Genomic DNA, 27,922 nt, shown 5'->3' with positions numbered 1-27,922 from the left:
TCGTTAGCAACCGTAACTTGGCGTGGGAGGCCTGTCAAGGAGAAATGTCAAAAAGGTGTGCACATGGAATCTGCAGGTGCGACAGCAGATATCCCCAAAGTGTAGAGGGCCTTCGCTACCACCACCGATGATATCAGCACAGCCTTTGTGCCGTTGTTGTGGCAAACTTGTTCAGGATTTTGTTGGGCTTTCCTGTTGTGCCTATAGGAGATCCAGTATGTGGATCAAGCCCACGATATGCGAGCGATATTCTGACGTGCTTTAAAGTCGAGCTGAAACGGGAGAGTATCTAGCTTCCGTATCGTGATGTATTTCCGAGTGAAACAGGAGGTGCAGGCGGGGCATATCATTAGAGGGGTTTGATTTGATCGTTGAGAAGTGGGCGTAGACAGACGTTCTTCACAGCGCAGTAGCTAGCTAACTGACCGAGCGTTCTTGGTGCTCTGTGGCTAAATGTTGCAGATTGATTGGTTGAAATTGTTTGGTGCTAACTTACGTAAGCACACGTGAAATTTAGTTTTACCGGAAGAAAAAATGATCGGGTTTTGATAAAAGAATATGAAGAAATTGATTTTCTGGGTTTTTTTTGGCCTATATTGTCAAATAGATGCACAATATTACCGGGGATGTGATCTAAAAGGATTAAAATGACTTTTTTCATTTCACCTCGACTTTAAACAAAATGAAAAAAATGGGATAATTTAGTTTAGCTAGCAATGGGCTAAAACATATTAGATAACGAAAGTTATAGTGAGTAATAACTAAACATTAGCTTAAAATAAAACTATATATTCACTTACCCTGCTGTGCAGGAACATTGTTGTTCCTGTTTATGATCCTCAACATGAATTGTCATTGGGACCGTTGAGCTTTTGCCTCAATTTTTATGTCCTCTTCATTCTCAACATGTGTGTTGTCGTCCTTTCTGTCTACTTCTCTCTGATATTCGAGAACTATTTTTCCAAAAATGTGCTGTTATTTACCTTCTAACATCTCTCACTGTTGTAGTCGAAAACGCCATAATATTTACTAGCCGGTGCGAAAGCTTGACAGGTGTAAAAAACAGTGACCAAGGGGAGCGGGACTTACCCAAGGGTCAGTTGTCTGCATTCATGAGGGATACTGAGAATAAAGCAGGCTCAGAGGAGGATAGATGGATTTGTTAACAAGAAAACCACCTGTTTATTATGTAACTAATGGAGTTGATGGTGCCGTCAACAGCAGAAAACCTGACAGGTGGTCTGGCAGTCAAAGCAGATCCATCTGGCTGGGTTAAGATCCAACAAAAATGGACCCACATATGAAACCATGTGTCCTGTGTATCTGCCTGTCAGAAGTAGATGCCAGGATCTGGGTGGCAAGTGGGTGCCGGTAGATTGCGATGACAGGCTACCCAAGTGAAATACAACAAATAAATCCAGAATCCAAAGACTGGATCCACAACCTCAGAGGCCGACGGACGGAAAGGGAGAGAGGTTAAAGATTACAGGCAGCTGTATCTTAAGACTCCTCTTAGTTCTGGCTTGAGCCTCAACTGCTGGTCAAATGCCACAATGTGAAGTCATGGGTCTGCCTTCCCTGAAAAGCTCAGAAAACACTCATCCTCCATTCTAGGAAAAAAAAAGATGCTGTATGCTCCAAGTCTGCACGTGTACGGGGAAAGGAACAAGACTGGTGTGCAGCCACACATGCGGCTCCATGAGGCTGTGAACCTCATTACTTGGGGGGAAAAAAAACTGTTGAAAAGATGAAAAATTGGGAACATGTTTTGCTATTATTAGATTCTAGCCAGTAATGGGGCCAAAAATATCAATTTGGGTTTGAAGTTTGAGGCATTAGCTTTAGGTATCCTTGAAGTGATGTTTTGGACCAGTGGAAAGTTTTACTTAAAGTCAAAGCAAAAGCTAGCTCATTAGGATTAATCCAACGTGTGCTTCCATCAACTTTCATGGTAATCCACCCAATAGTTGTCCATAAGTTTTGCCAAAGTACTCACCTCTGGAACCAAAGTACAAGGTTTGAAAATTAACACTTAAGTTCCTCAAACCAAGAACGAAACTATGAAATTAATTATGACCAACACATGGGAAGCTAATTATCATAGTTTCAGTCAACCAGACATGACACATGGCAAGATTAGAATTTCTCTAGCTCATGAATAACACTCGCATTTCTGCCTAATTTACAGTTTCACTCAGAGCCAGAGAGCAGCGTGTAGCCTGCAGTTATGTGGCCAATTGTGATGACAGCGTCTGCAACGCTGATGAAACTGCTGCTTGCCATTCTGGTGTGAGGTTTGCCTCGGATGGCAGCCTGCGTAAACTCTGCTCAGCATCAGCAGTGGTTAATTAAGCCAATGGCATCCAGAAGGTTCGACTGCTGCCGTCTCAGAAACATTCGACAAAAGCCGCCGTTGATTGGTCCACTGGAACTTTCTGGAATGTGAGCGAGCGCAGTGATGAATACTCGCCCCCCCCCCCGCAATTAAATCTGAGGTGAAATATGGCTGCGTCTGCTTTAATCAATTTGTACATTCATTCGTCACGTGCAATATTTCATACACCACCCAGGCTTCTACAAACCTGTGGTGGACATAACTGCTACATTACAGCATTTTCAAAATTACAATAATTTGCCTAATTGAGGTTCTAAAATTACACATCATTTTATTGTCCCAGCATTGCAAGCTTCAGCTGTTTTGTGCACGTGTATTCCAACTGCACTTTCACATCAGGGGATAGCTGAGAACAAACAGTGATGTGTTAGTGATGGCAAGTTCACTGAAGTTCTGAAACGCGATCAGAACTAAATTCCTGCTCTTACTTTCAGCAGTCATGCGACTGAAGCGTTGTTAATGTAACTAAATAGCACATGTACCAGGTACTTTTCCATGCTATCGGGGCTGTAATGAAATTGGGAATGAAAGTCTGTGGAACTAATGTCGGACACGTTCTGCTGTTGCTTGAGGCAGGCTTTCCACCAGGCTGAATGCTGCAGTTCTGTCAGTTAAAGAACAAATAAATACACCGTTCAGCTATAACATTATGACCGCCTGCCTGATATTGTGTAGGTCCCCTTTTTGTCGCCAACACAGCCCTGACCCGTCGAGGCATGGACTCCACATGACTCTCTAAAGTTGTGCTGTGGTATCTGGCACCAAGACGTTAGCAGCAGATCCTTTAAGTTCTCTAACCACACAGGCCAGCCTTCGCCACCCATGCGTATCAAAAAGCCTTGGCAACCCGTGACCCTGATGCCGGTTCATCGGTTTTCCTTCCACTTTTGGTCGGTACTGACCACTGCAGACCGGAAACACCCTACAAGAGCTGCAGTTTTGGAGATGCGCTGACCCAGTCGTCTCGCCGTCATCATTTGGCTCTAGTCAAAGTCGCTCACATCCATACGCTTGTCCGTTTTTCCTGCTTCCAACACATCAACTTTGAGGACAGAAACTGACAGGGGCCATTGTAATGAGATAATTTTATTCACTTAAACTGTCAGTGGTGATTATATTAAGGCTGATCAGTGCAAATAAACAAATTCAATCTTAAAGCAGATGCATCCTTTTCCATAACATCGTGCTCATATTTTCATCTTTTGCAATGTAAGCAAAGGAGGAGACTAGAAATCCAACTACAGAGAAGGGTCGCAAGTGACCATGCTTACAGCAGGACAAAACCCAAACATTCATTACGTCATCAAGCTAAATGTGTCACCTTGTCTGCATCACATGTTGGGATCAAATTTGCTCCATACTAATTCTGATATGGAGCGTACTGCAACTAAAAACAAGATAACACATTTGTCACTAAGCAGCGTGGCTGCATTATTTGTAAGTGACAACATGTGTGGTGCTGTTTGGCTCGCTCGTAGCCAGATCAACTCAACTTCACCCACTTGAAGCTCTTGTTCTTTGTCTTCCATTGGCGAAAGTTGTGATTTATAACTGGTCCCTTTTTTTGAGCTTTCTCGGTCAATGCTGGTCAAAATGATCCCATCCTTAAAGGTGGATTAGAAACACTAGAGACCACTTTATTAGCCAGAGAGAATCGTCAGTTGCGCAACATTAGACACCCTGCAAGACCGAGTCAGGCGAGTGGAAAAATAAAGCCGGGAAAACTACTTGCAGGGTGAGTCCAGTCAAGTGGAAGTGAGTCAAAAGGAACTAGGTCACTCGCGAAGAAATACTGTTTACTTTCTCCCGGTGTCCGAACTCAAAGGCTGGGCAAAAAGCCTTCCGTCATACTGGAGTTGAGTGTTAGTATTTGCGGGTAGAAGCACTCATTAGGTGGGAATAACGAGGCTTTTAGTACCGTGCAATCAGCCAAAAAAAGAATGACAACATGTCTGCTTCATTTCACACCATAACGTGGCTGCAAACATCAAGCGAGAAACGCTTTTATGGCTCGAGCAGCTGCAGCAAAAACAAGTGAATGACAACGAGTAAGACGAGAATCTGTTGATTCTTCTGCGGCTTTACGAGTAGCAGATTTTTATCCCCCGACGGCACACGATGTTTACGACAGTCATATCGACTCAGTTCACTAGGTCGAGGAATCAGTTTGTGGAGGATTAAGACTCCATTTACAAAAGATGGGTTTTCTCGTATATTATCAACAGGTGGCACACTAATCGTCAACACTTGTCTACATCAGGGAACAAAGTCAGCTCTCCACTAACCCAGACATCTGGGTTATTTGAGGCCGCCTCCAAATATATGGCAAACTGACATAGATGGCACAAATCCACAGCTGCTCATATTACTATTTATGTGAAGTTATTATCGAAATATGTCCAGTTATTATCCACAGAAACTGCCGCTGTAATGTGTTGTCCAATCCACTAAATCTGTCCATGAGGAAAGTGCCGAGCCCTGCCAGGCTGGGACTGTAGAGAACCCAACTACTCCCAATGTTCAGCCAAATGCCAGCTGTTATAAACTTACCTTCCAACAGCTGAACTGAGAGGTGGCCTCCTTTTTTTTTTTAGTTGGTTCATTTTACCGTTTGTTCCTTGTTTTTGAATTAGTCACCGCTGCGAAAGGTGGAAAATAAGTAGTTGCATGGTTTTTATATGAAGGTTCAAACATTCAATTAAAGAGACACATGCTCACAAACTCAAACCTACAAACACGCCATCGCCAGGCATGAAAGCCCTGTAGTCAGCTGTCTGCCAGTAATGATCCTTCTCTGGCAGCTCGAGTGCGTAGCATGAATATGTCGCTAACCAGCTGCAGTCGCACTGCTCATACATCTGCTTCTCATATTATGTACTTGGTACATTCTGAAGCACATTCTCCCCAGATCCCTCGCCATTTATTGTACACCTTTCATCCCATCCCTCGTGTCCGTTTGCTGTGAATGGGATACTGTTGTGGTTAGCTGAAAACTCTTGCTGCTGAGACATATTGGAACAAGCTAGACTAAACAAAGAAATAAAGCTGCGCAGCTGGCCAAAGATTCCTCTACGGACGGTGCAGCAGCTAAAGCATGAAGATTCTTGTGCATTTCGCCGGAGCAGCCGTGGGACTTTATCTCATTTCCCAGGTGTTGAAGCAAAGCAACAAAAACTCGTCTTACAAAAACATTCTGTCAACAACTGACAAGTGTTGAGTCTTGGAGAGGGGAGCGTGGGGTTGAAGCATGGTCAGAGTGTGCTACTACAACCTGACATAATGTTGCCTCATCCTGAGATGTGACGCGCACATTAAACCCGCCACCTGCAAAACACCAGAAACAGACATGACAGAGTGGTGGACTCGAGGATGGAAAAGAGGGTGGTGAAAAGGAAAGTAACAACATAAAACCAGCTGGAGAGCCTGACAAAGGATTCTTTTAGTGGCAATCCTGATTGGCACCCAATGCTGTCCCTGGGCATTTCAGACTCGTAAAAAACTTTAATATGCAGTTCAATAACTATTTTCCCCTCTTTTCTTCCACAGAGGGATTAGAGAGGCGGGGATCGGCCTCAAAAGAAATGGGAAAATGAGTGGCAGAGGGTTGTCCAAGGAGGGAGAAAAGACGCCAGACATGACAAGACCACCACGAGAACCGAGCAAATTGGAAACGTGCCCATGCGAAAGAAATACTTTCTTTTTCGGAGTCTGCAAAGTCGACTACAATTAAATTATTTCTGCAAAAATCCTTCAACTACCAATGGGGAAAGGCTAAATAGCACCACCCAAATATTTGGTTTGTTAAGTCTAATTTACACGATCAAAGACTTAATGGTGTTTTCCCTTTCTCTACAGTTTCCTCACTGTCCACTAGGGGTGTAAGACAAGAAAAACACATATACTAAACAATAGTGGTATCTGGCTTTGTGGTACTACATTGATTGTATAGATTTTTACGTTTAACGTTTTAAGTAAATGTTAGTTACTTTCCTAGACAGCACAAAAAGTAGAGCAATGATGTTAGTGTTACAGAGACTGTGGGAAATGAACGCAGATCCGACTGACTTGATTTATAAGTCAACTTTTCTTTCAGATCTTTGCATTTAGCACTAAATTCTTTATACTGTTATTTTAAAAAATGAATAAACGTTGCTTACAGTATCGCAACGTATGATAATTAAATCGTAACCCCTGTATCATGATAATATCATACAGTATTTACAGACTAGGGCTGAAAGATTTTGAAAACATATCTTATTATTTTGACTTCTTTCAATTTCCTTTTCATATTACAGGGAGTGATGGTTTTTACATAATTGAACTCATTTTCATTGAAAAACATATTAAATTAATCATGGTGTGATTTTTGTGTGGAACTGCACCAAACAAAGATATTTGATACTTACGTCTGTGTATGATGTGTGGGCCAGAACATCTCCACAGCATAATATTTAAATTAAAATGGTATTTTGACACACGTTCTACCTTCAACAAATATTGCGCCTCCTCATATTGCGATTTCAACAACATTTCTATAAGCCTTAAAACAGCCAATACAATATAATTCACAGCCCAACTGGCCACAAGGTGGCTTTTCTGTTATATATTATTATTTTCTCAGACAGGTTTCACCATGATACTCTGAAGATCTGTCACATTTTCTGACTGTAATTAAAGGGAAGAACAGCGGGACTATCGAGCTATAACAAATGGTAAGTCATCATAAGACTACTTATGAAAATGTCGAATATTTTAATGATGGAGATTTAAGCCCCCCGACAACACCCGAGTCCCTGCCATCCCTTTCTGAAAGTTTCTTAAACTCCAACAAGTCCAGTCAAACATTTGTTACAGAGAATATCATCTCCACTTTTTTGACACTTGGGCCTTAAATATTTAAGCCTGAAAAGGACAGACCGACTGATGATCGACGAAATATCAACTTCAATAAAACAACATTCCCTCAAAAAGTTATGATGAAAAACTGCGGAGGCATTAAATGTTACAACAGAACACAGTCTAGTGTTTTTCTCTGTAATCATCTCGTCCTGCATTAGTTTACAGATTGCTCCTTTAACTGGCGTTATATCATCACAGAGGAGGTGCACTGCAGCTGCTAACGAACGCTTGCCCGCCACATGGAATACAGTGCCAATGATCCTCTGCAAGAAGAGAGCATGTGTGCATTTTTGTGATGGCTTGCAGCTGCAAACATGCTAGAATTGAACACATCTGACACAGTCTCCTCTTGTTCAGGATGAGACTGTTGTGAAATACAGCTGAATGACTAAAAGATGTCGCTATGGCTGAATCTCTCTGAAGGTAATACCAATAAAAGACTTTTAAAATCTGGCGTGCTTTTGTCAGTAACACCTCAGCTGCCTCAGGTAAAACGTGAATCCAATGTTAAACAGACATGGGTACATATCTGCTGCCTTCACTACCAGACTGCCAGACGATAACCTGAAGAGAGCCAGCACTAGACACAGACACACAACTGCTGTTAGGGCTTAACAAGAGTGCCATCCTGTGGTTAAGTAAAACATCACTAATCAGAGGCTCATTTTGCTGCAAACTAAAGCAGTAACTGAAGTTGTGTTTGAGTGTGAGTGATTGTATCACAACAGTCTTTAAGTTTTTGTAGCATTTCCTTTATTAATTAGGATATTTATGTTACTTTTATTTAAAGTGATGAGCCTAAGTTACTAAATAACCTCGGTAAAATCTGCTCTGCTCTTTTACACAATTCCAGTTGTCGATTATATCAAAGGACAAGAGAAAAAATAATCTGTTTAAGGTGTAAATACATTGTGTGTATTTGAGGTATTTCATTCTTACTTGGTGAGGAAGAAGGTGGAGTTTTCTCTGCTCTTAGTGAACGTGACGGGGAGGAACCTCAGCGTGATGTTTATCTTTCTGGCGTTGGCTGCCAGCTTCTTCGCCTGGAAGACAGAAGAGGGGAGATTGTACAGATTATTAAAGGTGAAATTAGTTTATTACAATTCTTACTGATGCAAAATCATTGAGCAACAAATCTTAATTCATTGTTTATCTTAAGGCACAAATTCACCAGCTTCAACTCGTTTTCTGGTCTTGTGTGATAAACTAAACACCTTTGGGTTTTGGACTGACAGAAAATACAGTGTCAATATATCTACTTTGGCTCAAGGAAATTGTTATAGACATTTCCCATTTTCTGACATATTATAGTTAAAAAATAATATTTATTAAAACTATAGATTTCCATAGATCGTAACTGGACAGGGCATATATTAGTATTAGGGGTGGGAAGTTACAATACGCAGCCCACGATACAGAGATTCTGCGATAATTGATATATTGCAATCATATAATGATACATCACAATATCTCATTAGCTTCTTCTTTGGCTGATTCATTTATGTTCACGTTACCCTCATTCCTGTCATAAGCGCCACCGTGTGGATTCATGAAGTAGTGGCTCCAGCCAATCGATAACTGTATTGCACGAGTCAGGACGACAATATATTGGCGTATCAATGTTTTGTTGTCTAATTAGTATATTGGAAAATATCTTAAGGAATACACTCAAAATACACAAAACAACAGTATTATATAAACAGGTCGATATTTAAAAGGAAGGTTGTACAACGATCGCTAACAGGAGAGAAATAATAAAAGAGAAGGTCTCCCCTCCCATGAGGGGTAGAGAGACGGGTGATTATCAACTGTTATTACACGGCTGTGTTCAATACTTGATTCTGCTCTGGCATTCTAAGGTCTGCTATTTCTCGATAACAGACCGTTGCTATGAAGAACAGGCTGTTGCTAGGGATTCGGCTCTAATCACACAATCCAGTGGACTAACTGTAAACATATCAATCTGAAAGGGTAAATTTGACGTCGGTTTGTTTACAGAGGGAAAAAAGAAAAGAGACAAAAACAACAGAGTGAAAACAATGAAGGTTAAATGATAAACACAAAAACTGAAGGCTACGACGGAGAGAGCTGCAGAACTAAAGACGGCACATGGAGTAAACATTGAACAGAACACTGTGTGGGATTCTTAATCCAAAAGGCCTCTGTAGGTCATCAGTATGCTCATAGATGTGTAATCAAGGGTGAGTCGTTAACCTGAACCTGAGTCATTAATGACTCACCCCTCATTACACATCTATTAGCAGACAAATGACTTACATTGGCTTATATTTCTAGCTCCGTCCACCAGTCAGTGAGAGGTGAAACGTCTTCAAGAACTTCAACCAAGTCCAGTTGCTTTTTGGATTAAGCCATGACCTGGATGACTGAGAACCTTCACAGACTGTGTGGGATACGTTGGCGTTTGAGGATGTCTTCCCTTACATCAAATGCGGATGGAGTCGTTCTCTCGGATATATAAAAACATGAACATAAGCCACATGAAAACAAACTCCTTCCAGGCGATGCTGAGATATCCCAAGGATAAAAATGATACGGACATGAGGTCAGTAACCCTGATGTCTCAACTTTGATCACCATTATCTGTTCAGTTCATCCTCGAGTCCAAGTGGAAGTTTGTGCAGAATTTAAGATATTTCCTGCAGACATTCCTGAGATATTGATTTCACCCAAAAACACAATGTCTCCAGCCAAAGCTTTTGCAGGCGCAGAGCCGTTAAAAATCTCATTAATCGATATCTGCAGCATGCACAACACTACCATCATATATTCTGTGCATCGTAGTTTAACAGAAAAATAATGGTAGAAGTAAAGCACAGTTTAGTTTCTTAATAATGGCCCAAACACACATTAAGATTCATAACGGCCGACAGAACAATCCATCAGTCAGCAGACGTTAAATAATCAGGATGTAACAGAACGCTTCTAATTTTAACCTTGGACAGATTTATTTGGACCACAGACTGGCTGGCATTTGAATTCAGCAGAAAAGCCAGCAGGGGGGACATCTTTTCTAAGAACTTAAAGGTCTGAATACCAGACATCTGTTCTGCATCAATAAATCCGGCTGTGCAAGATTCATTAACAATCAAACCAGAGGATGACCTGCGCTTCTCCTTACTGGCCGCATCGAAGCCTTTTCTTTTCTGGCACGCGTGCAGCTCCTTCATGATTTCAGATTGGCAGGAAGTGAGAGACAGTAAAGTAGATTTATTAAAAGACAAGGCTGCATAAGGCTAAAAACCGATTTCTGCACTTGCAATGTTCTGGTGGAAATCCAAATCCCAAAGCTAATGATCCAAACCTTTATCTCTCGCTGAGAATAGGCCTCATTATTTTGATTGATCAGTGACCGCTGAAGCATTCGCTGCCTCTGAGAATCCCATAAAAGAACACGCACGAGTCCAAGTTATCACATATCATCAGTAGTGGTGTTGTCCTGTAGTAGGAGAACAGGTGAAAGCTGGCGGGGAAACAGAACCTTACATAAAGGAAGGTCTGTGGTTTGGAGCAACAGCAGTGAGCGTTACATAACTACAGCCACAAATTATACAAGTGAAAAGTGAAATGCAGAAGAGAAAAACATTCAGATGATGCTGGTTTGAGGCCGGACGACAGGAACGATGGATTTTTAATCATATTGTTTTTACCATCTGATTGATACTAAAGTTAAGTAAATATAATGAGGGATCGAATCTAATAAAACAAGCAATCAGTGACGTGTTTACATTAGTTAGTTATATTCTGCAAAGTCAGATTATCACCTCTCTTAAATCAAAACATCCATCCATTATCTATACTGCTTATCCTGTTCAGGATTGCGTAGGGGCTGGAGCCTATCCCAGCCGCCATTGGGCGAGAGGCGGGGTTACACCCAGGACTGATTGGCAGTCAATCACAGGGCAGACACACAGAGACAGACAACCTTTCACGCTCACACTCACACCTGCAGGCAATTTATACCCCTTTCCCACCGAAATAAGCGCGTTGACTCAGGTTTTTCAGACCCGGGAAGACCCGCTTGTAGATGTTGATTGTCTCTGTTCCCATTGCCAGAGAAGTATACTCCTGTCGGTCTCTTTTCTGCTGTGTCACCGCCTGATGTCACAAATCCGCCAGAGACAGGGTTAGTAAACAGTGAAGATGTTACAGTGGTTAGGTCTTTATTGTATCTATTACTCATTCAGTCTGTTTATCAAACTCGACGCCGACAAATTTGGAACGATGTTCGAGCGCTGCTCGGACGGAGACGGGCGGAATTTGTAGCAGAGATGGGTTTTGTGTTCCCACCAATGTCGATCGGATGAAGCTAATGAGCATGTGTTTGGACTGTGGGAGGAAGCCAGAGTACCTGAAGGGAACGACGCATGCACAGGGAGAACATGCAAACAGAGAGGCCCACTACAGCCAAACCAGGATTCAAAGCAGGAACCTTCTAGCTGTGAGGGACAAAATCAAAACCTGATATATGTTAATGAAACAATATCAAAGCAATCAAAGATCAGTATGGTTGAAATGTCCTCAATAACACAGAAAATATTCTCTAAATAAAAGAATTAAACTCTTCATGTTGGCTCTACATGCCGCTCACATGATGGTTACTCCCAGTAAAAGCATCTCTCCTTATATATTCAGGTTGTTTATGATTACCAGCTGCACGTATGACAATCCATACAATTAACTGCCTTAATAAAGATGTCAGCTTGAAAGTCTGGGAAAGTATTTATCACACCACTCAAAAGGGAACTTTTGGACTTAAGGGAAATTCACCTGCACTTTTTAACTCTCAAACACATATATTAAAGCCATTACTCTAATTCATTACGACTTCAAAACGCCTTCTAATATGAGACAGCTGAAGGTCTCTGAAGTATCTGAGCACATCTTACTTACGTCCTAGACTTAAAAAAAAAAAAGTATATTTCAATTAAAATCTATTTGCAGAAAATAAAGAATGTGTGGAGGCGATGTAAGGTAAAACCTTTTGTCTGATTGCTCTCCCTGCTCAGAGTATAGGCGATAAATCATGCTATCACTGCTCTTAACACTTTATTTAACACTTTGGTGAATGTTGGAGCGAGTTGCTAGATAATTGTGTCTTATTCTCCACCTTAAATTAAAAGCTATTTTACTCCTTAGTTTACTCTGGTAGTTTGATAAACACGTGCCCTGGTCTTCAGACCGAGTGGTCAGTGTCGGGTCAGCCTGTTCTCACTATACTTGACAGCAGTTCAGTTCAGTTCAATCTGAGCCGTATTAACTTTCACTCGAGCTGCTTTGTGCTGGTAAGATAGATGTCTCTGCACTCAGGAGATCAGTGTTGGATCAGCGATCAGTCTTGGCCGGACTGCCTGAACAGTGTTGAACAGTTGCCTTTTTTCAGCGCCAACTCATGAGCAGTGGTGACAACAGTGAAGAGAGGACCATCTGGTTTTAGTTGTTGAATACTAAAACATTCACACTGAATTTGAGAAACATGCATGTAATATTATTACAATTACTGTTCAACAAGTTACCTGATGATGTGGGAATATTCTGTTCAGATATGCAGTACGCTTAATCCAAAATCTTCAAGGACGAAGACATTGGATTCCCATCAGCTCTGATACATTTGGATAAATGATGAAAGCAGACAGCTTTTGGTAGTTAAACGAGCCTTTGGATCTCACAATATTGTCCACCATCATTATTTTCTTCACTATTCCTCTGCTGAAAAACTAATTAGTTTTGATTGTACTGCTGCCTGGACTCATGCTCAGTCAAAACCCCTCCTCAAGGGGGAAAAGAAATCAACTTGCTCATTTGTTGAACGGAGGTTGGATCGATCATTTCTGATGCATTCGAGGAAGTCGGGAATTCTAAACTCTGAACGGCTTTCGTGACAAAGTGTCAAGGAAATTTATCTCAAGTTAAATTTTAGATCTAGAGCGGATTGTCAGCTGAACTTGCTGCAGATGTCTGTTTAGATTTACAAGAAGCTAAATCATCATCAGATGACGCTGATGGGAGCCGGGATGTCATCACGGTGTCGTACGTTCCGCCTGCTTTTGATCTCCACACGGACTGTTTTTCCTGCATTCCTCGCAGCCTGCTGATACGTGATTGGTCAATATTACTCGGACTACAAGCGTACGTACAATTGGAAACCAGAACACTTGCCTTCCCTAAAATCCACGTCCCTGCCACACTTTACATACATACATGTTTAGGAGTTGAGTGCTGTCTTCCCCGCCTTTGATGGAGCATTGCTGCATTTCTCTGCATGTTACTACATCCTGTTAATCGGTGGAACTGTGTGACAACACTGGTAGGACTGTGTGTTTGTTTCCATTGACACACAGTCTTATGAAATAAACAAAACAGGGACCCACTTTTAGAGGAACAGCTCCACAGTGCACCCAGTGGTCAAAAACACTGCAGGGACCTAATACAATAGTACAATAGGCTAAATTTGGCAGCAAGGTAACATACAGAGATAGATGATAACTTTATTTCCAAATGAAGGACTTACTTTTATAGTTGATCGTGGAGTCCGGATGAGATTGTCTCTAGTGGTGCCATCAGCAAATCGTCCTGTATCCTCCAGAAACCTGTAGTCTACAGCACACGTAAAGAGCAAAAAGTTTGAAGCACGTCAAAATATGTATAAAAAATTTAATATTTGAGAATAAATACTGCTAAAACTTTTCTTGCTATTCATCGTTTTTCATGGGAACGAGTGAAGAAGACGCTCACCATTGAGAAGTGCCATTTCATCAAACTGTGTGAGGGTCACGAAGGCCGTTTTATTTCTAACTCCGCTGCATCCTGAATCTTCCTTGTGTTTCTTCACACACAGCAAGCTGGGAAATAAACACAAACAGTATCTGTTAGGTAACCTCTCAATTCTCTGAAGGAATTCGGTTTGGCGCCTTCGCAGCTTGTCCAGACAGTGAACAAAGGTCAGCGAGGAGAACACTGCACAAAGACAGAAAAAAAGACTAAATGCAACAAATGTTATCTAAGCGCTACTTGTCTGCTGAACTGAGACTGGCAATTATAAAACAAAGGCATAACACAGACTAATTGAAACAAATAACGAGCGCTGCAGGTGGGAAAACACTGCTGGATTTTTCTCATTATATAAAGCGATTATTATCATTCCAGAAAGATTTCTCAAATCTGTGTGCGGGTAGAAAAACCCTGAGAAAACAAGCTGATGTTTCCCTGGTTTGTGTTAGCGTTGATAGCATCTATCCACCGACCCTCACTAAGTTTTTCCTAGAAGAATTTGCGAGACTTGGAAAGCAGGACTGCACAAATAAGACGGTTAGCCAGTAATATGAGAATTAACATTATGCTACTTAGAATGTTGGATTTGCAACGTTAGCTGCAGACACCTTGTCTAGTGGCCCGCTTGGTTAAGTTAGTAGTCGACAGGTAGAGGAAAAACTTTCCTACAAATAAACATAAACAAAACAACCATGACAGCAGCAAATACTTACATATGGATACAATTTAAAAATCTGTCAAAAAGTAATTTTTTAAAGATAAAATTCTGGAAATTTCACAAGATTTGAAGAATTATTTTGTGTATAAAGTAAACCCTTTGATGCACTGTGCATGATATTTTTAGATAGATGTTTGTGGAGGACAGCCTGAAGAGGAAGTAAACCACGTTTGGTGTAAATTGAGCAAAAATTGTGGGAGGAGTTTGGTTGAATTCGTTTTTAAGAAACGCAGAGCGATGGACTTTATCTTTCCTGGCTGCTCAAAGAACATGAATATTTCTATTTCTATATATTTCTATACATTTCCTAATTATGTATAACATTTTTGTAAAAATTGCCAAGTTCTTAGACGTGCAACTGATAATATAATATAATCATATAGCGCCACCATCAGGACTACAAGCACCACAGCGCAAGTTGAGGAAGTTTGGCACAGCACTGGACCTATGTGTAAAGCTTGGTTAATTTACATGCATGGGAAAAAAATATAAGAACACCTTATAAACCAACAGGTAATTTGGAAAGTAAGTTATATTTGCTGAGTCACAGGCCCGGCAAAATTGCATCAAAACAATATCTGGGGCGCCGGTTTAGCTCTGGTTAAATCGCGCATGCCGTACACAGAGGCTATAGTCCTGGATGCTGCGGCCCCTGGTTCGACTCCCACCTTCGGCCCCTTGCTGCGTGTCATCCCCACTCAATAATTATTGAATAAACCACATGTATTTTGCTGCATCATGAGACATACTATGCTTGCAGTTGAGTTGGACATGTCGCTGATAATTCTTGCCTACCTATAATCTGATTAATTTGGGTAAACGATCCACATAGTTGTTACATCACTACCCACCTGCACTGCTGACAGAGATGTCTTCAAAATAATCATCCAGAAGTATATATAACTGTCTTTCCAAAAGGTCTTTGAAAAAATTACAAGAAAAAAAAAAAAACAGGATTCAACACAAGCGCGGAAAGACCCATTTTCAGATACCTGCTGAGAGACAGGTATGTGGCCGGGGTCAGACAAAGACTGTATCCCTAGAAACTATGCAGAAGGAATGCTGAGCGATGCCCAAAACAACAGGCAACCTGAAGAGCAAAAGGAAGGACATCCCCTGGCGCCCTTTGATAACTTTTAATGAAATCTTCAGGTATGACCTTCAATATGACATTCAGTACATAAAGGTTAAGTTGTAAACGCTTCAGGAGCCACAGAATATCAAGGAATAGGCCATGGACTATTGCCAGTGCTGATGGCGTGTTGTTGCTGGCGTTGAATTAAAATAAAGGTCAGTCAGTAAAAACAAAAACATGGCCATGAGTCAATCAAATATTCCATTACTGCACGCGGAGGTAGAACAGATTTTATAAACATAACTCTTCAGTGATTATTGTTTTTCCCCCCCAAAAAGGACTGAATGTTTTCTCTGCTGTGGTCATATCAGACACAGATGGAATACAGCTTAGATACTGCATGAAATAATATGACAAGGGAACTATCCACTGTTACTACAGTAAATCATGTCATCTCGCTGACATTTTAACAATATAAACAACTACATATCTTCCTGGTGACACGGAAAAGGGGGAATAATTCTGGGAAAGTCTGCTTACAATTTTGCTCAAAATTACAAATCTGTCCGAGGTCATGGACACAAAGGACTGGAGCATTTTTAGTGGGAATATGCCACTTAAGATGTTAGCGACAAAGTGTTAATTTTGACTTAAGGCAAAGGCATAAGATTGGCTGGTACTGCTTGCTTTAGTGACACTATCATTGCTAACTGTCCAAGACACACAAAGTTTGGATAACACACGTTTCAAAACAACTTGGTGCTGAGCATCAAGGAACATGAGCGTTAGCATTAGCATTGCTAATATTTATTGTCAGGCTGTTGAATACATTATAGAAAGGATATGGCTATTGATTGGTGAACCGTAGCCTCAGTTAACATATTCAGTTGCTTAATAATCTAACAATATGAGAAAAAGATGCCGTCACACAATCTAAAGATGTATGTCATTTAACATTGACAAAGTGACATAATAAGTGAATTAAATACATTAAATCTCAGTCTTTACAACTCACTGGTTGTAAACTTAATAAATTAAACTTAACATATTATTATAGTATAATATCATACGTTCGTATATATATTTCTGCATTTTTATTACCTCATCCATACCGTGCGATTATGTCTGTGCAATTACTTTTCATGTGCAATTGTTATTTATTCTGCAATATGTCACCTTACTTATCAACACCGTGTGTTTTGACTTATTTTACTGACTTCTTGTCTTTTGCATTTTTTTTATCCATCACTTGTTTTCCCTGTCCTTTACTTTGAGCTGTTGTAACAAGTGAATTTCATCAATTAAGTCAATCTTATCCTATCTTAGTGTGGACATTAGAAAAAACTAAACATAATTGTCTTGAATGTAACATTTTCCCTGACTTATCCCTTTTATTATATTGTGACCCTTCCACTTTGTTTAAGGACCTTTAGGGCTGTTTATTGCCAATAAAATAACTGCATTACTTGAGCAAGAATCTCACCTGCAAGAATGGGAAAGACAGGCGGGACATCTGTACTTCGCCTCCCCTGATCCACACACACCACAGCTGCAAGACAGACAACATGATAGCATGATGAACATGAGTTACAGATAGTTACTTATGAAGTTGAACTAATACTAAGGGTGTCACAAGAAAACTGAGCAACTTCAAAGGGCAACATTTACACCTTTTCTAGACAGAAATGAAGACATTCAACAGGTAAGGTTCTGATATATAAGTAAAATCTTATGGCGACAAAGTTTAGGCGACATAACTCTTAGAATCAAGAGATTATAGGATAAAGAAGACAAGGATAAGCATAAAAATGACAGCTTGAAAGTTTGAAGGCAGTGTTGTCTTTAAGCAAACTAGCTGCTAGCGTTGTAGCTAACTTTAGCTCATAGCGCTACCTTGTGTTCTAATAACTAATAGTGATATCTACAAATCTTAATAACTTCAACAACTGTCAAAACCGAGCTTCGGCAAACAGACACTGAAGCACACATAGCCCTGTTCGCTAGCTTAGTTAGCAGTTAGCTCCTGACTTGCTGTCTGATAAAACACCCACTTGGAGAGAGAAATCTTCCTTTTAGTCCCTCTCAGCTCTTCTTCCGGACCGCTGTTTTCCTCTTGGCTCCCCACAGATGACATGTTGACCGTTGTCGGTAGAATTATAGCAGAGCACATTACAGGAGTGAAGACACACGTTGGATACAACCGGGCAGCATCAAAACAAACCCTCTTCCTGCATGCAGCACGTGGAGATGAGTTCCGGTGGGATATTAGCTCACCGGCGCCTCCTGGTGTTAGTGGAGGAGAACTACAACGTCCTTAAGCGATGGCAGAGTAAACACAGAGCAAAATATCAATAAAATAAAATAAAATAAACACAAACAATCAAAAATTTAGAGCTTATGTTTGCTCAGAGTAACAATATAGTTTTTCTCATTGTAAAGCTCATTCTGTGGCCATCTGTAGATTGTTTAATGACCCTAGAGTAGCTGTTATTGTAGAGCGTTCAGTACAGTACTTCAGGTGTTTATTCGCAGGTCTGGTTCCTATCCAACTTTTTGTTTACACAATTTAATGTGGTGGGTTTAGATAGTGTTAGACATGCACTCATATTTCTCTAAGGTGTGTGCATGTGTGAGCAGTGGTGGGCCCAAGCTGTCAGAGGGGCAGGGGCAACAAAAAGGCACCATGGAGGGCATCTTATCTCCTTTGCACGGCTCGGAGGGCACTAGATCACATTTTCTATGCCAATAGATCTCTCCGAAGGGCCTCCAACCACATTTCCTCCATTTCAGTCCCCCCTGAAGGTGGATTTATTTTCTCCACTAAAGGTCACTTTATAAAATTTTCTCAGCACATTTTCTCCAATCCAGGTTACCCTAGAGGGCATCTTATCACAATTTCTTGATTAAAGGGCACCCTTTTACGGCCATCTTATCAAACATATCAACTAAGTGAACCCTGGAGAGCATCTTATCACATTTTCTTGAGTCGAGTCACCCTGGAGGAAATCTGAACCCATTTTTAACCATAAATACTGTATAAATAAAGAACAGAACCATGTTAGGATAAAATGTTCCATTTATTTTTGTCAACTTATTTATTATTTACACATTTGCATCCAACCGTATCCTCCACAGACTTTATATAATTACACTTTGTTCAAGATAATATAACTTAAGAATATGATGACTGTGTTTTCTGACTCTGGCCTACTGTAGCTGCCAGTCCACCTGACCACACCTCAATGAACTGAAATAACAGTATGATAAACATACGGTCACAGATGTGAACACACACACACACCCTTTAAAACATAAATACTTCTTTCGACTGAGTTGTGGTTGACCAAATAGTTCTCTGAGAGTATAACTTACTGTGGTACAGTAATGTGAACAAAAGAAACACAAAAAGGATATAAATAAACATACAGTATGCCGTCAATATATTCACAGGAAATGTAAAAACTCACTGATGACTCATTCTTGCAGCACCAATGATAGGTTTCCCCTGAAGAACCTACCACATTAAAGGAAAAGCTACAAAAAATATGTAGTGTATCAAAAATGGTTCATAAATTAGAAATGACCAAATCAACATAAGTACTTATACAACATAACAAATCTTGATGTAACCGGTACATACAACACAAAGGCAAAAAAAAAAAAAATCTAACTTGACATGAGCGACTATTCTAGAAAGCAAACGAGCAGGTAGAGGTAGAGCACCATCTGTCAAGATGTACAGGTCGATCTGGGCGGGACCAAAGACAAAAACATCATGAAAACAATGTAAAATAAAGCCTTTGATTGAAAAATGAAATATTTAAAGCAGTCACACATTATCCATGCTATTGCACTCATAAAAACCTTTAGTTAGACAGTGCTCCTACGTAGAGGCCTGAAACGCTCCTTCGGGTTAGGCCTCTGCTTAGGATGGTCTGGGTGTGTTTGGGGGGTGAGAGGAAGGTGTGTGTTTAGGGGTTTTGGATAGGCGGCTGCTTAGTGAGGCCCCACCCTGTGATCAGGGAGAACTATGGGTCCATGTACAGCCAACCTAAGCACCATTGGACTAACAATTATTAACAAAACATACTTTACACAATTATTGATAAATATTGGCGTACGCGGTTCTCCTCCGGCCGTCTTGGCCTGGATGTTTCACAGAGTTCTTCCATGAAGATCTGCCTTTCATTGGAGATGACAGGCCCCGTTTCCAAGAACCACGACAAACTCAGGTGGAGCTCGCTCTTTGGTAGGCAGCCATTTTTTGTAACAGCCTTTGGCAGTTCATGTATAAAGGGTGCAGGATGGTGGTGTTGGTGTCAGAGGAAGCAGACCGGACCGATTTCTATATGGCGCTGACTGTTGGGTTGTGATGTGGGAGATTCCTGTATGTCTACAATCGGTAGCTGACGACTGTCCTGAGTATGGAAGAAGAAACGTGACTGGTGCCAGCTGCCATCTTGGATCTGAGAGAGGATGGTTGGAAGAGAGAGACAAAGGGTTACTTATTTGGTTCATATTCCTAATTGATAAAATACATCCAACTATCAGGTTGACCTCACAACTTGGCAATGTATTGTTAAGGACCAATGCAGGGAATGCACTGTTGATTGTAAAGTCTATCTGATGAGCGCCTGCAAGTAGCCATACAGCAGCTCTCAACATAAGTGCAAGCAGCCAAACAGTCTTCCCACTCCAAATGGGCAACCCACAAGATTGCAAGCAGCAAAACTGGAAGCCAAAATCCTGAGTGGGCACTGCTCTAGTTTCATACATATAACAGACTTTTCCAGAAGGCTTTCATAGACAAATTAGGATATATCAGTCGGGTTCTTTTATAGGTCTAACATAACTTGTCAAATATAGATATAGTCTTTTTGTGAGTTTCTTAAGCATTAAAATGCAGCTCTGCCAAAGTGTATTCATCTTATGCTGTACCCTAAATTTCCACCAAGTCGCCGATGCATCTGATACACACAATTTTACACATTACATTTGATAATTACCCCCTAAACCAGTTATTACTCATTTTCTAAACACAGCAAAAGGTAATGATTGTGTCAAAAGATCATCAAGACAGGACTAAATCTCATTAAGTAAAGGCTGAATGCAATAAAATGAAGTTGTCACATCTCTCTTATTTCATGAGGAGATAGGATTTCCTGATTCAGTTCTCTGCCCCGCTCGTTACCTTGCACTCATCTTGTAGCACGTGTGGTTCAAGTAGTGTGTCTTTCTCAAACATCTGTTTGTTCCAGCCACGAAACCGAAGTGTGGTGTCGTCTTGTGGTATGGATCCGGTGGAGCTGAAGCTGTCTGCAGTGCTGTAGGGAGGATCGTTCAGGCAGTGGAGTGTGATGCTGTGGCTGGCCTCAGTACTCAGCAAATGGAGAAACTTCATTTGGACTTTTCCTACACCAAAGGCCATCTGGAGAGGGGAGCAGAAACATTAGTTTGATCATTATGCTTTCATAAACACTTACGGGATAAAGACTTGCATTTTTAACATTTGAAAACCTGTAACACAAATTGTTAAAATGTTGCCTTCAATAAAGCAAAGGACAAGGTAGAGGATTGTTTTGTATTTGTTTGGGGTGTGGTTTTCTCACAGCTGCAGGTCTCAAAATGTGAGGAAATTATTTTCACCTTTAAATACTTTTTATGTAAATCATTTCACAACTCCACTGTTACCTTATTAGAGGCCACTGGATGTAAACAGGTCTGCCCTCCTGCAGTGAAGTTGCAGAAGACCTTGAAGGCATCAGAAATGCAGCCCAAGTTTGGATCGACCCAGAACCAACCTGAAAGAACAAAGAGACAGTGAGACAGGTGAAAAAGACTATTCTATGATAGTAACATGCATCTACAAATGCTTTAAGTTGTGAAACAAAAAAACTCCCTTTCAGTATCAGGTATGTGAGACTCTCACCATCGTTAAGCTTGTGATGACAGTCGAGCAGATCTTTGCAGACACGAGCCGGGTTCTCCTGCGTGCCAAGAGGCTGTTTGATGCTCTCGATCACACTGCTCAGGTAACGTAGAGTCTTCAGTATCTCTGTATTCTGGTCTGGCAGGTTCATCTCTGTGTTCTGGAAACTCTAAAATGGACAGACAACAATGTCAAACTGCATAATTATATCTTTGACAACAACAACAACAGAATCCACCTCTGAGTGAGTGTCAGTGTCGTACCTCTGTCCTAAAGGCAGCGTTAGAGTCAGACAGACCGTAGACTGCCGAGTCATCATATATCTGCCTCTGTAGGATTCAAAAGCAACATATTCAGAATGATAAAAACAGCAAGAACGATGGTTTTTATTTGACTAAAAGATTGTAATCCACAGGCGAGTTCTCTGGTTCAAGGAAACATGACAGTTTCAATACTCTACAGTGCACAGAGAAATCATTAATAGCAGGGGAAAGCAGTAAAATAAGCCTTGCATCAACAAACCATCACATTCCTGACTTCAGTAGGGGGAGGAATAACATATTCCACTCTGCATAAACACTACAGTTATCACATAAAGTATGTAAACAAAAAAAGCCATCTGATATGGTTGTTTTTGTTCTTAGAATATCCCAAACAGGAAAAGGCCATTCAGATAGCAGAAAGCTGCAGGTTATCCATGTGTGGGAGGTTTCTATCACAGTAACAGAATAGGATAATCATTGATCTCCACCACCAATGCAAAAAGAATGAAAGAGTTTCTTCATCTCATCACTGAGATGGAGGATGTGTTGGTCATCTATAATTAAGCAAAAAAGCAAGCAAAAACTGCTCCCCCAGGCTCTCTCACATCCTGGCTTTGCTCTGCTGGCAGAGAATGGCTCCTATCATTTGTCTCTGTTGCACTGAGTCACACACGTTTAACATCTCTCTTTGTTCCTTAAACCAAACACCAGCCAGACTGAGATTGATACAAACAAGCTGTTGAGGAAACATGGTTCAACCAGATCTAAAATCTATAAATTCATTTATTTTCCTGGCCGATTCTGTCTACTTGATTGACATGAAGCACTTACTGATGGACCTGGAGCACCAGGAGGTCCCTAAAGTGGCAGGAAAGAAGGAGACAAAATGAGTGACCAAGTAAACCATGTCTGTGTCAGTGGCCTCTTAAGATACATTATAAACAGTCTGCAAACAGAGAACTGTCCTGACTGGAATGATAAAATGTGTTTGAATTAAAGTAGTCTTTAAGTTTTAGTAGATTTTTTAATATATAACAAATTCATTTGAAATTTGCAATTGTCAATTTGGCAATGCAGCCAGTGATCTCAAACTGTCTTGTGTGCAGTCTTGTGTCAGTTAAACGTATATGATTTGTGTATTATAAAGCTGAAATGTGATAGTTAGGTTTATACTTACTCTGGGTCCTGGACTTCCCTGTGGTCCTTGAGGCCCCTGAAAGTAGGACACACTTCTAGAGTTACTGTTTAAATGGCTAAATGCATAAATTGTGTATTTATTTTCTGTTGTGAATGTGAATACCCTTCCCCTTATTATGAATACCTCTTTACCAGCTTAGCGCTGTAACTACAACCAACATTACAGTAAGTATAATGAGGCATAACTGAGTCATTGTTTCTTCGTATATGTTTCTCTGTGATGCTGTGAGGAACAGCAACAGGATTCTGACTGTGTCTCTCTCTGTACACAGTCACAGTGGTAACCTACTGCCACCTCTGGCTGACTATTCTATAGTAGCTACCTGGGGCAGCCGGACTTTAGAAAGTGTGTTGGTGAGCTACCAGATAGTTCATGTCCATATATGTGAGAGTGCACATATTTGACATCATCAGTGTTTGAGAAAGGGCTACAATGAAAGCTTGAGGCTTTAAGATGATGTGAGATCTTACTACAGTTTGCGTTACTGACTCAGAGAAGGATTGTAGAAGTGAATATGCAGGCTGCACTGTGGTTTGCCATGCTAACATTTTGACAAGGCATTTCCTAAACTGTGTTTACACAAGAGGGTACAAGAGTACTGTACGGCCCCACAGTGAGCTCCAGGAAACACTGGGTAACAGCTACTTTCACTATGACTCACTTTACCATGACTGTCAGCCATATAAACAAAACTACCACTGAACATAAGCGTTCATGCATCTTTAAACACAGCCTTCATCATCTTTTTGTTATACAACACAATTTGATTTGATGTGACGCCAAGACAACTGGCCCTACAACGCTTGCAAGGAATTAAAGACTGACACTTAAGTAGATAGAATCATGATGCTGTGATCACAAAGTATGGACCATGATCATATAATCACTCTGACTGAGTTTTATTACTGGTTTTAATCAAAGCTTACCATTTCGCCTTCGATTCCATTTGGACCTCTTGGCCCCTGAGGGAAAGAAATGAACATCATGAAAACATATACAACGTTGTTTCCCACTCTGCATGCTAGACGAGCTTGAATTAGCACCTGGCCACTTAATAAACTTGGTTAAAAGTGAAAGAAAATCTCTCATTACTTTTTACAACATCAATATCAACACTGCTCTCAGTACTACAGAATTTACTGAACACACTCTTTTCATTATGTAATTCTGATGCACACAGAAACCTACAGGTTTCCCCACTGGGCCCATCATTCCTTCAGGGCCTACAGGTCCAGTGAATCCCTGAAACAAACAGCACGGTTCAGAGTGAATAAACAAGTCTGAATGTACACGTTCTCAAGACAGTGGTTACAATGTATCCCACAAGACCTCACAGTGTGTTGCGTGGAGGTGATTGCAAAGAAATGTGTGTGTACTCTACATTGTGTCTGTGTCTTCATATGTCTTTCGTTACACATCTGGGGACAGCTGTACATTTCTTCCTGTAATTCTTTTCATATCATTCTACTACTGGGGTTCACCTCTTAACAGTTAATCTGGAGAGCGGCCATCTTTGTTATTTTCATTAAACTTACCAGGGTACCCATTGGGCCTTTTGGGCCAGGGAAGCCTCGGAATCCCGAATCACCATTCGGCCCCTGTTTGAAGGAAAAAGAGGTCTCGTCAGTCCATGTGTGTCACACACAGGATTATCATTATCATTTGTATACTGTTTCTTTTGTTTAGCAACTCAGTCTCTTACCTGTGGTCCTGGAAAGCCCTGTAAACCAACCATTCCCAGATCTCCAGATTCCCCCTATACGCAGAAAAGGAAGGAGCATCTTAACAACGGTGGAACCTTGCCTTTTTTTTTTACACATTGCTGGAAAACATGTCATATCATAAACAAGTGTAAACAGTCTGTGATCAAATGTTTTTGTTACTTCTCATTCTATTTTATACCTACAGCTACAGACACAGTGTAGTAAGATGGCTTTTTAATATGTAATTTATCTATTTCAAAAGAAGCACACAAGGCTTTATGTCTGGAAGTAGTATTCCGGATGTATAGTAGTGCCAGCCCATATTCACACACCCTTACACACTGTAGGGTTTGGTGTCTGTTGCCTATTCTGTGTCTGAGTACTGTCTGTCGCTCAGGGTGGCAGACACACGGTGTTTGTACAGCCAGTCATCCACAGCTCGGTTTTCGGGCCAGCCACTTTGACCAAGAAACTCTATTCACCAAAAGTGTAAAAGGATCTGACCCAAGGGCCTGAGTCTGCTCTCTGTTTCACGAGCATCAATGGAGCAAATGACTGGAGCGAGGGGAGAGAAGAGAATTGAATGTTGTTTCTTTTTCTTTCTTCATCTTTGAGGAGTTACATAAGAAAAGTGGAGCACCTCTTTTTCATGTCTCTGGAGTGTGAGGATCTTACATAACTTGGCCTTACCAGGCCAAATGTTTCCATTGCCGGTCTCGCCCAGATAATTTGTTACTCCACTCAGGGTGGAAAAGTGTCAGACACACGCTTTTTAAATCCCACCATGGATCCAAACCCCTGAAGCTATATTTAGAGAGGCATTAAAGAATGTATATAAGCTTATAAAACCCTGTTTAACCACAAACATTCCTAGAGATGGTATTCTATAAAAAGCGACCTCCGCTGTTATGACAACAAATCAAGATACTTTTTGTGTGAAAGACAAATTTAAATGACCCAAAAGAAAAAAGTATGAATCTGATGTCTCTATAAAATAACATCTGCAAGACTAATATTGAGACAGAATTTTTACAGGTTATAAAAATAAACTTGATTTTCATTTCAACACAGACTTCAAATAACAAACACCTGCATATACTTACTGGCTGTCCTTTGGGTCCAAAGTCCCCTTTCCTGCCCTGGTCACCTGTTGCCCCCTCCATGCCTTTCAATCCCGAGGATCCCCGGTCACCTGGTAGTCCAAGTTCTCCCTGATAAAGGACAGGAATTAAAACCGTTGGAGAGATTATTGTTATGACACTTAATTTAAAAACAGTATGTCCTCTAAAATCAGTTTCATGCACTTGTGGGAAAACATACAGTATATCATCGGTAAATATCTATTGTTATTATCATTTCACCTTTTGACCAGGCGGTCCTCTTTCTCCAGGAAGTCCAGGAAAACCAAGCTCTCCTCTGGGACCTGGTCGTCCAACGGCTCCCTCATGTCCCAATAAACCTCTCTGACCCTGAATGCACACAAAAATTGGTGGGAAAAATGTTTTGTCAATGTCACGTCAAAATGTGGAATAAAATGTAGAATTTCACTATAAATTGCAAGTAAACTTCCACAGGTAACGAAACGTTGGAAGCAATAAGTTGGACAGTGCGCGGGAATTTACTTTTACTGATTTTTTCTTCTCCTACGCACCTGTCCTTTGAAACAGATGTGCAAAGTCTTTCTCCACTTCAAATATCACAATCTTTTTAACTTTTCTTATATTTCAGAGCTAGCATCATATGTCCGTTAGAGAAAAAGCCAGACTATTGAGCAATGTAATAGTGTTAAAATGTCTGCAGTGTGTGTGAACATCATTGCACAAGATTTAAAAAATGGCACCAATGTATGTTGTAAGGGTGAATGTAAATTTGATGTTTCTTCCAATCTTTCAAACTTATTATGTCAGGGCTTCATTAAAAGTACCAATAAGAAAACGGTCAATGGCAGGATGTGTATTAAAATAGGCAATCAAGCCCTTAGGCCAAAACATGCTAAGCCAGGTGTACACTTCTTTAAACAAGAAAAACAAAACAAATCTTGGGATGTTTTGAAAAGCAAACTGGTTTTTTTTTTGACGATAAATGCAGCTAACCTTCATTTAAGGGAATAACACTGGATATATTTTCATACATGTTGTGTATGTGTATGACATTGCTATGAAAAATAGCAGCTAGTAAATCTGCAGAAAACACAATGAATTCATAAATTCACTTTTTTCAATGTTTCAGTTTCAATTTTTATTTCATAATTAAACACATTTCTAAATTGACTGTATAGGCAGAGCTGTAAACCACAGTGCTGAAGTCTGCTGGCCTCTCCTGGTTATAATATTTCTTGACAGTGTGCTCCCTGAGTGTGCCCATAAAACTGACTGCCTGTCACTGAGTTGCTTTCTCTCACACCACAGACCACAGCGGTTTCCTGCTCCATCAGCAGTGTGGTGAGGCAGAAGGGAGCGCATGATATTAGAATAACAGATTGAGTGGGTCGTCGCCTCACATACGCCGCTTCTGTTCCTTGATCACCATGAATTCCATCCAGTTTGGAATTACATTGAAGGAGGCTTACTGATTGAACCGCCGGCCTGCAGGTGCTTGGAAGCTCTTGCATAAGAAAAAGCCATCATCTATGAGCTTAATAAGATCATTTTGAGGTTTAATTAAGACGGACCCTTCCAACCCTTACACACATGGCTTTTCAGACACAGACCTCTGCTAGCATTATACACACGGGAGCAGGGGCCCGTTATGGTTAGACAACAATGAGTGATTAGGGGACCCAAGAGCAGACAGCAGAAACAAAAACATGTCATAGAATATAAATATATATTGTGTCAGAGCTGCTATGAAGCTTTCATCGGGATCTCCAACTTCAAACAGTGCCACTACTTGCACGCATGTACAAAAACTACTGCAACAGATGCTATCATTAAGCCAAGAGAGGCAATAGGAA

At 40.7% G+C, this 27,922-nt stretch overlaps 2 protein-coding genes across 2 annotated transcripts in view; both read right to left on the bottom strand.

Moving 5' to 3' along the window:
- The window catches only part of znhit6 (zinc finger HIT-type containing 6), a 37,820-nt gene extending 19,754 nt beyond the window's left edge, over nucleotides 1–18,066 (bottom strand). The window contains exons 1-5 of the mRNA XM_069680456.1: nucleotides 17,928–18,066; nucleotides 17,360–17,425; nucleotides 14,048–14,154; nucleotides 13,824–13,909; nucleotides 8,234–8,337 (exon numbers count right to left, since the gene is read on the bottom strand). Coding sequence (XP_069536557.1) covers nucleotides 8,234–8,337; nucleotides 13,824–13,909; nucleotides 14,048–14,154; nucleotides 17,360–17,425; nucleotides 17,928–18,046 — 482 coding nt within the window. The 5' untranslated portion in view covers nucleotides 18,047–18,066. The remainder of the gene's footprint in view (nucleotides 1–8,233; nucleotides 8,338–13,823; nucleotides 13,910–14,047; nucleotides 14,155–17,359; nucleotides 17,426–17,927) is intronic.
- Nucleotides 18,067–18,952: 886 nt separating this feature from the next.
- The window catches only part of LOC138608018 (collagen alpha-1(XXIV) chain-like), a 55,992-nt gene continuing 47,022 nt past the window's right edge, over nucleotides 18,953–27,922 (bottom strand). The window contains exons 41-53 of the mRNA XM_069680674.1: nucleotides 26,331–26,438; nucleotides 26,073–26,180; nucleotides 24,969–25,022; nucleotides 24,802–24,864; nucleotides 24,455–24,508; nucleotides 24,193–24,228; nucleotides 23,246–23,281; nucleotides 22,900–22,926; nucleotides 22,069–22,134; nucleotides 21,806–21,974; nucleotides 21,568–21,677; nucleotides 21,068–21,304; nucleotides 18,953–20,342 (exon numbers count right to left, since the gene is read on the bottom strand). Of these exons, the coding sequence (XP_069536775.1) occupies nucleotides 20,196–20,342; nucleotides 21,068–21,304; nucleotides 21,568–21,677; nucleotides 21,806–21,974; nucleotides 22,069–22,134; nucleotides 22,900–22,926; nucleotides 23,246–23,281; nucleotides 24,193–24,228; nucleotides 24,455–24,508; nucleotides 24,802–24,864; nucleotides 24,969–25,022; nucleotides 26,073–26,180; nucleotides 26,331–26,438 (1,215 nt within the window). The 3' untranslated portion in view covers nucleotides 18,953–20,195. The remainder of the gene's footprint in view (nucleotides 20,343–21,067; nucleotides 21,305–21,567; nucleotides 21,678–21,805; nucleotides 21,975–22,068; nucleotides 22,135–22,899; nucleotides 22,927–23,245; nucleotides 23,282–24,192; nucleotides 24,229–24,454; nucleotides 24,509–24,801; nucleotides 24,865–24,968; nucleotides 25,023–26,072; nucleotides 26,181–26,330; nucleotides 26,439–27,922) is intronic.

Source organism: Semicossyphus pulcher, unplaced genomic scaffold (assembly GCF_022749685.1).
Source record: "Semicossyphus pulcher isolate SPU_LCO1_2020_fin unplaced genomic scaffold, fSemPul1.0.p SCAF_4, whole genome shotgun sequence".
Classification (NCBI taxonomy): Eukaryota; Metazoa; Chordata; class Actinopteri; order Labriformes; family Labridae; genus Semicossyphus; species Semicossyphus pulcher.
This window is presented reverse-complemented; position numbering and strand designations above follow the sequence as displayed.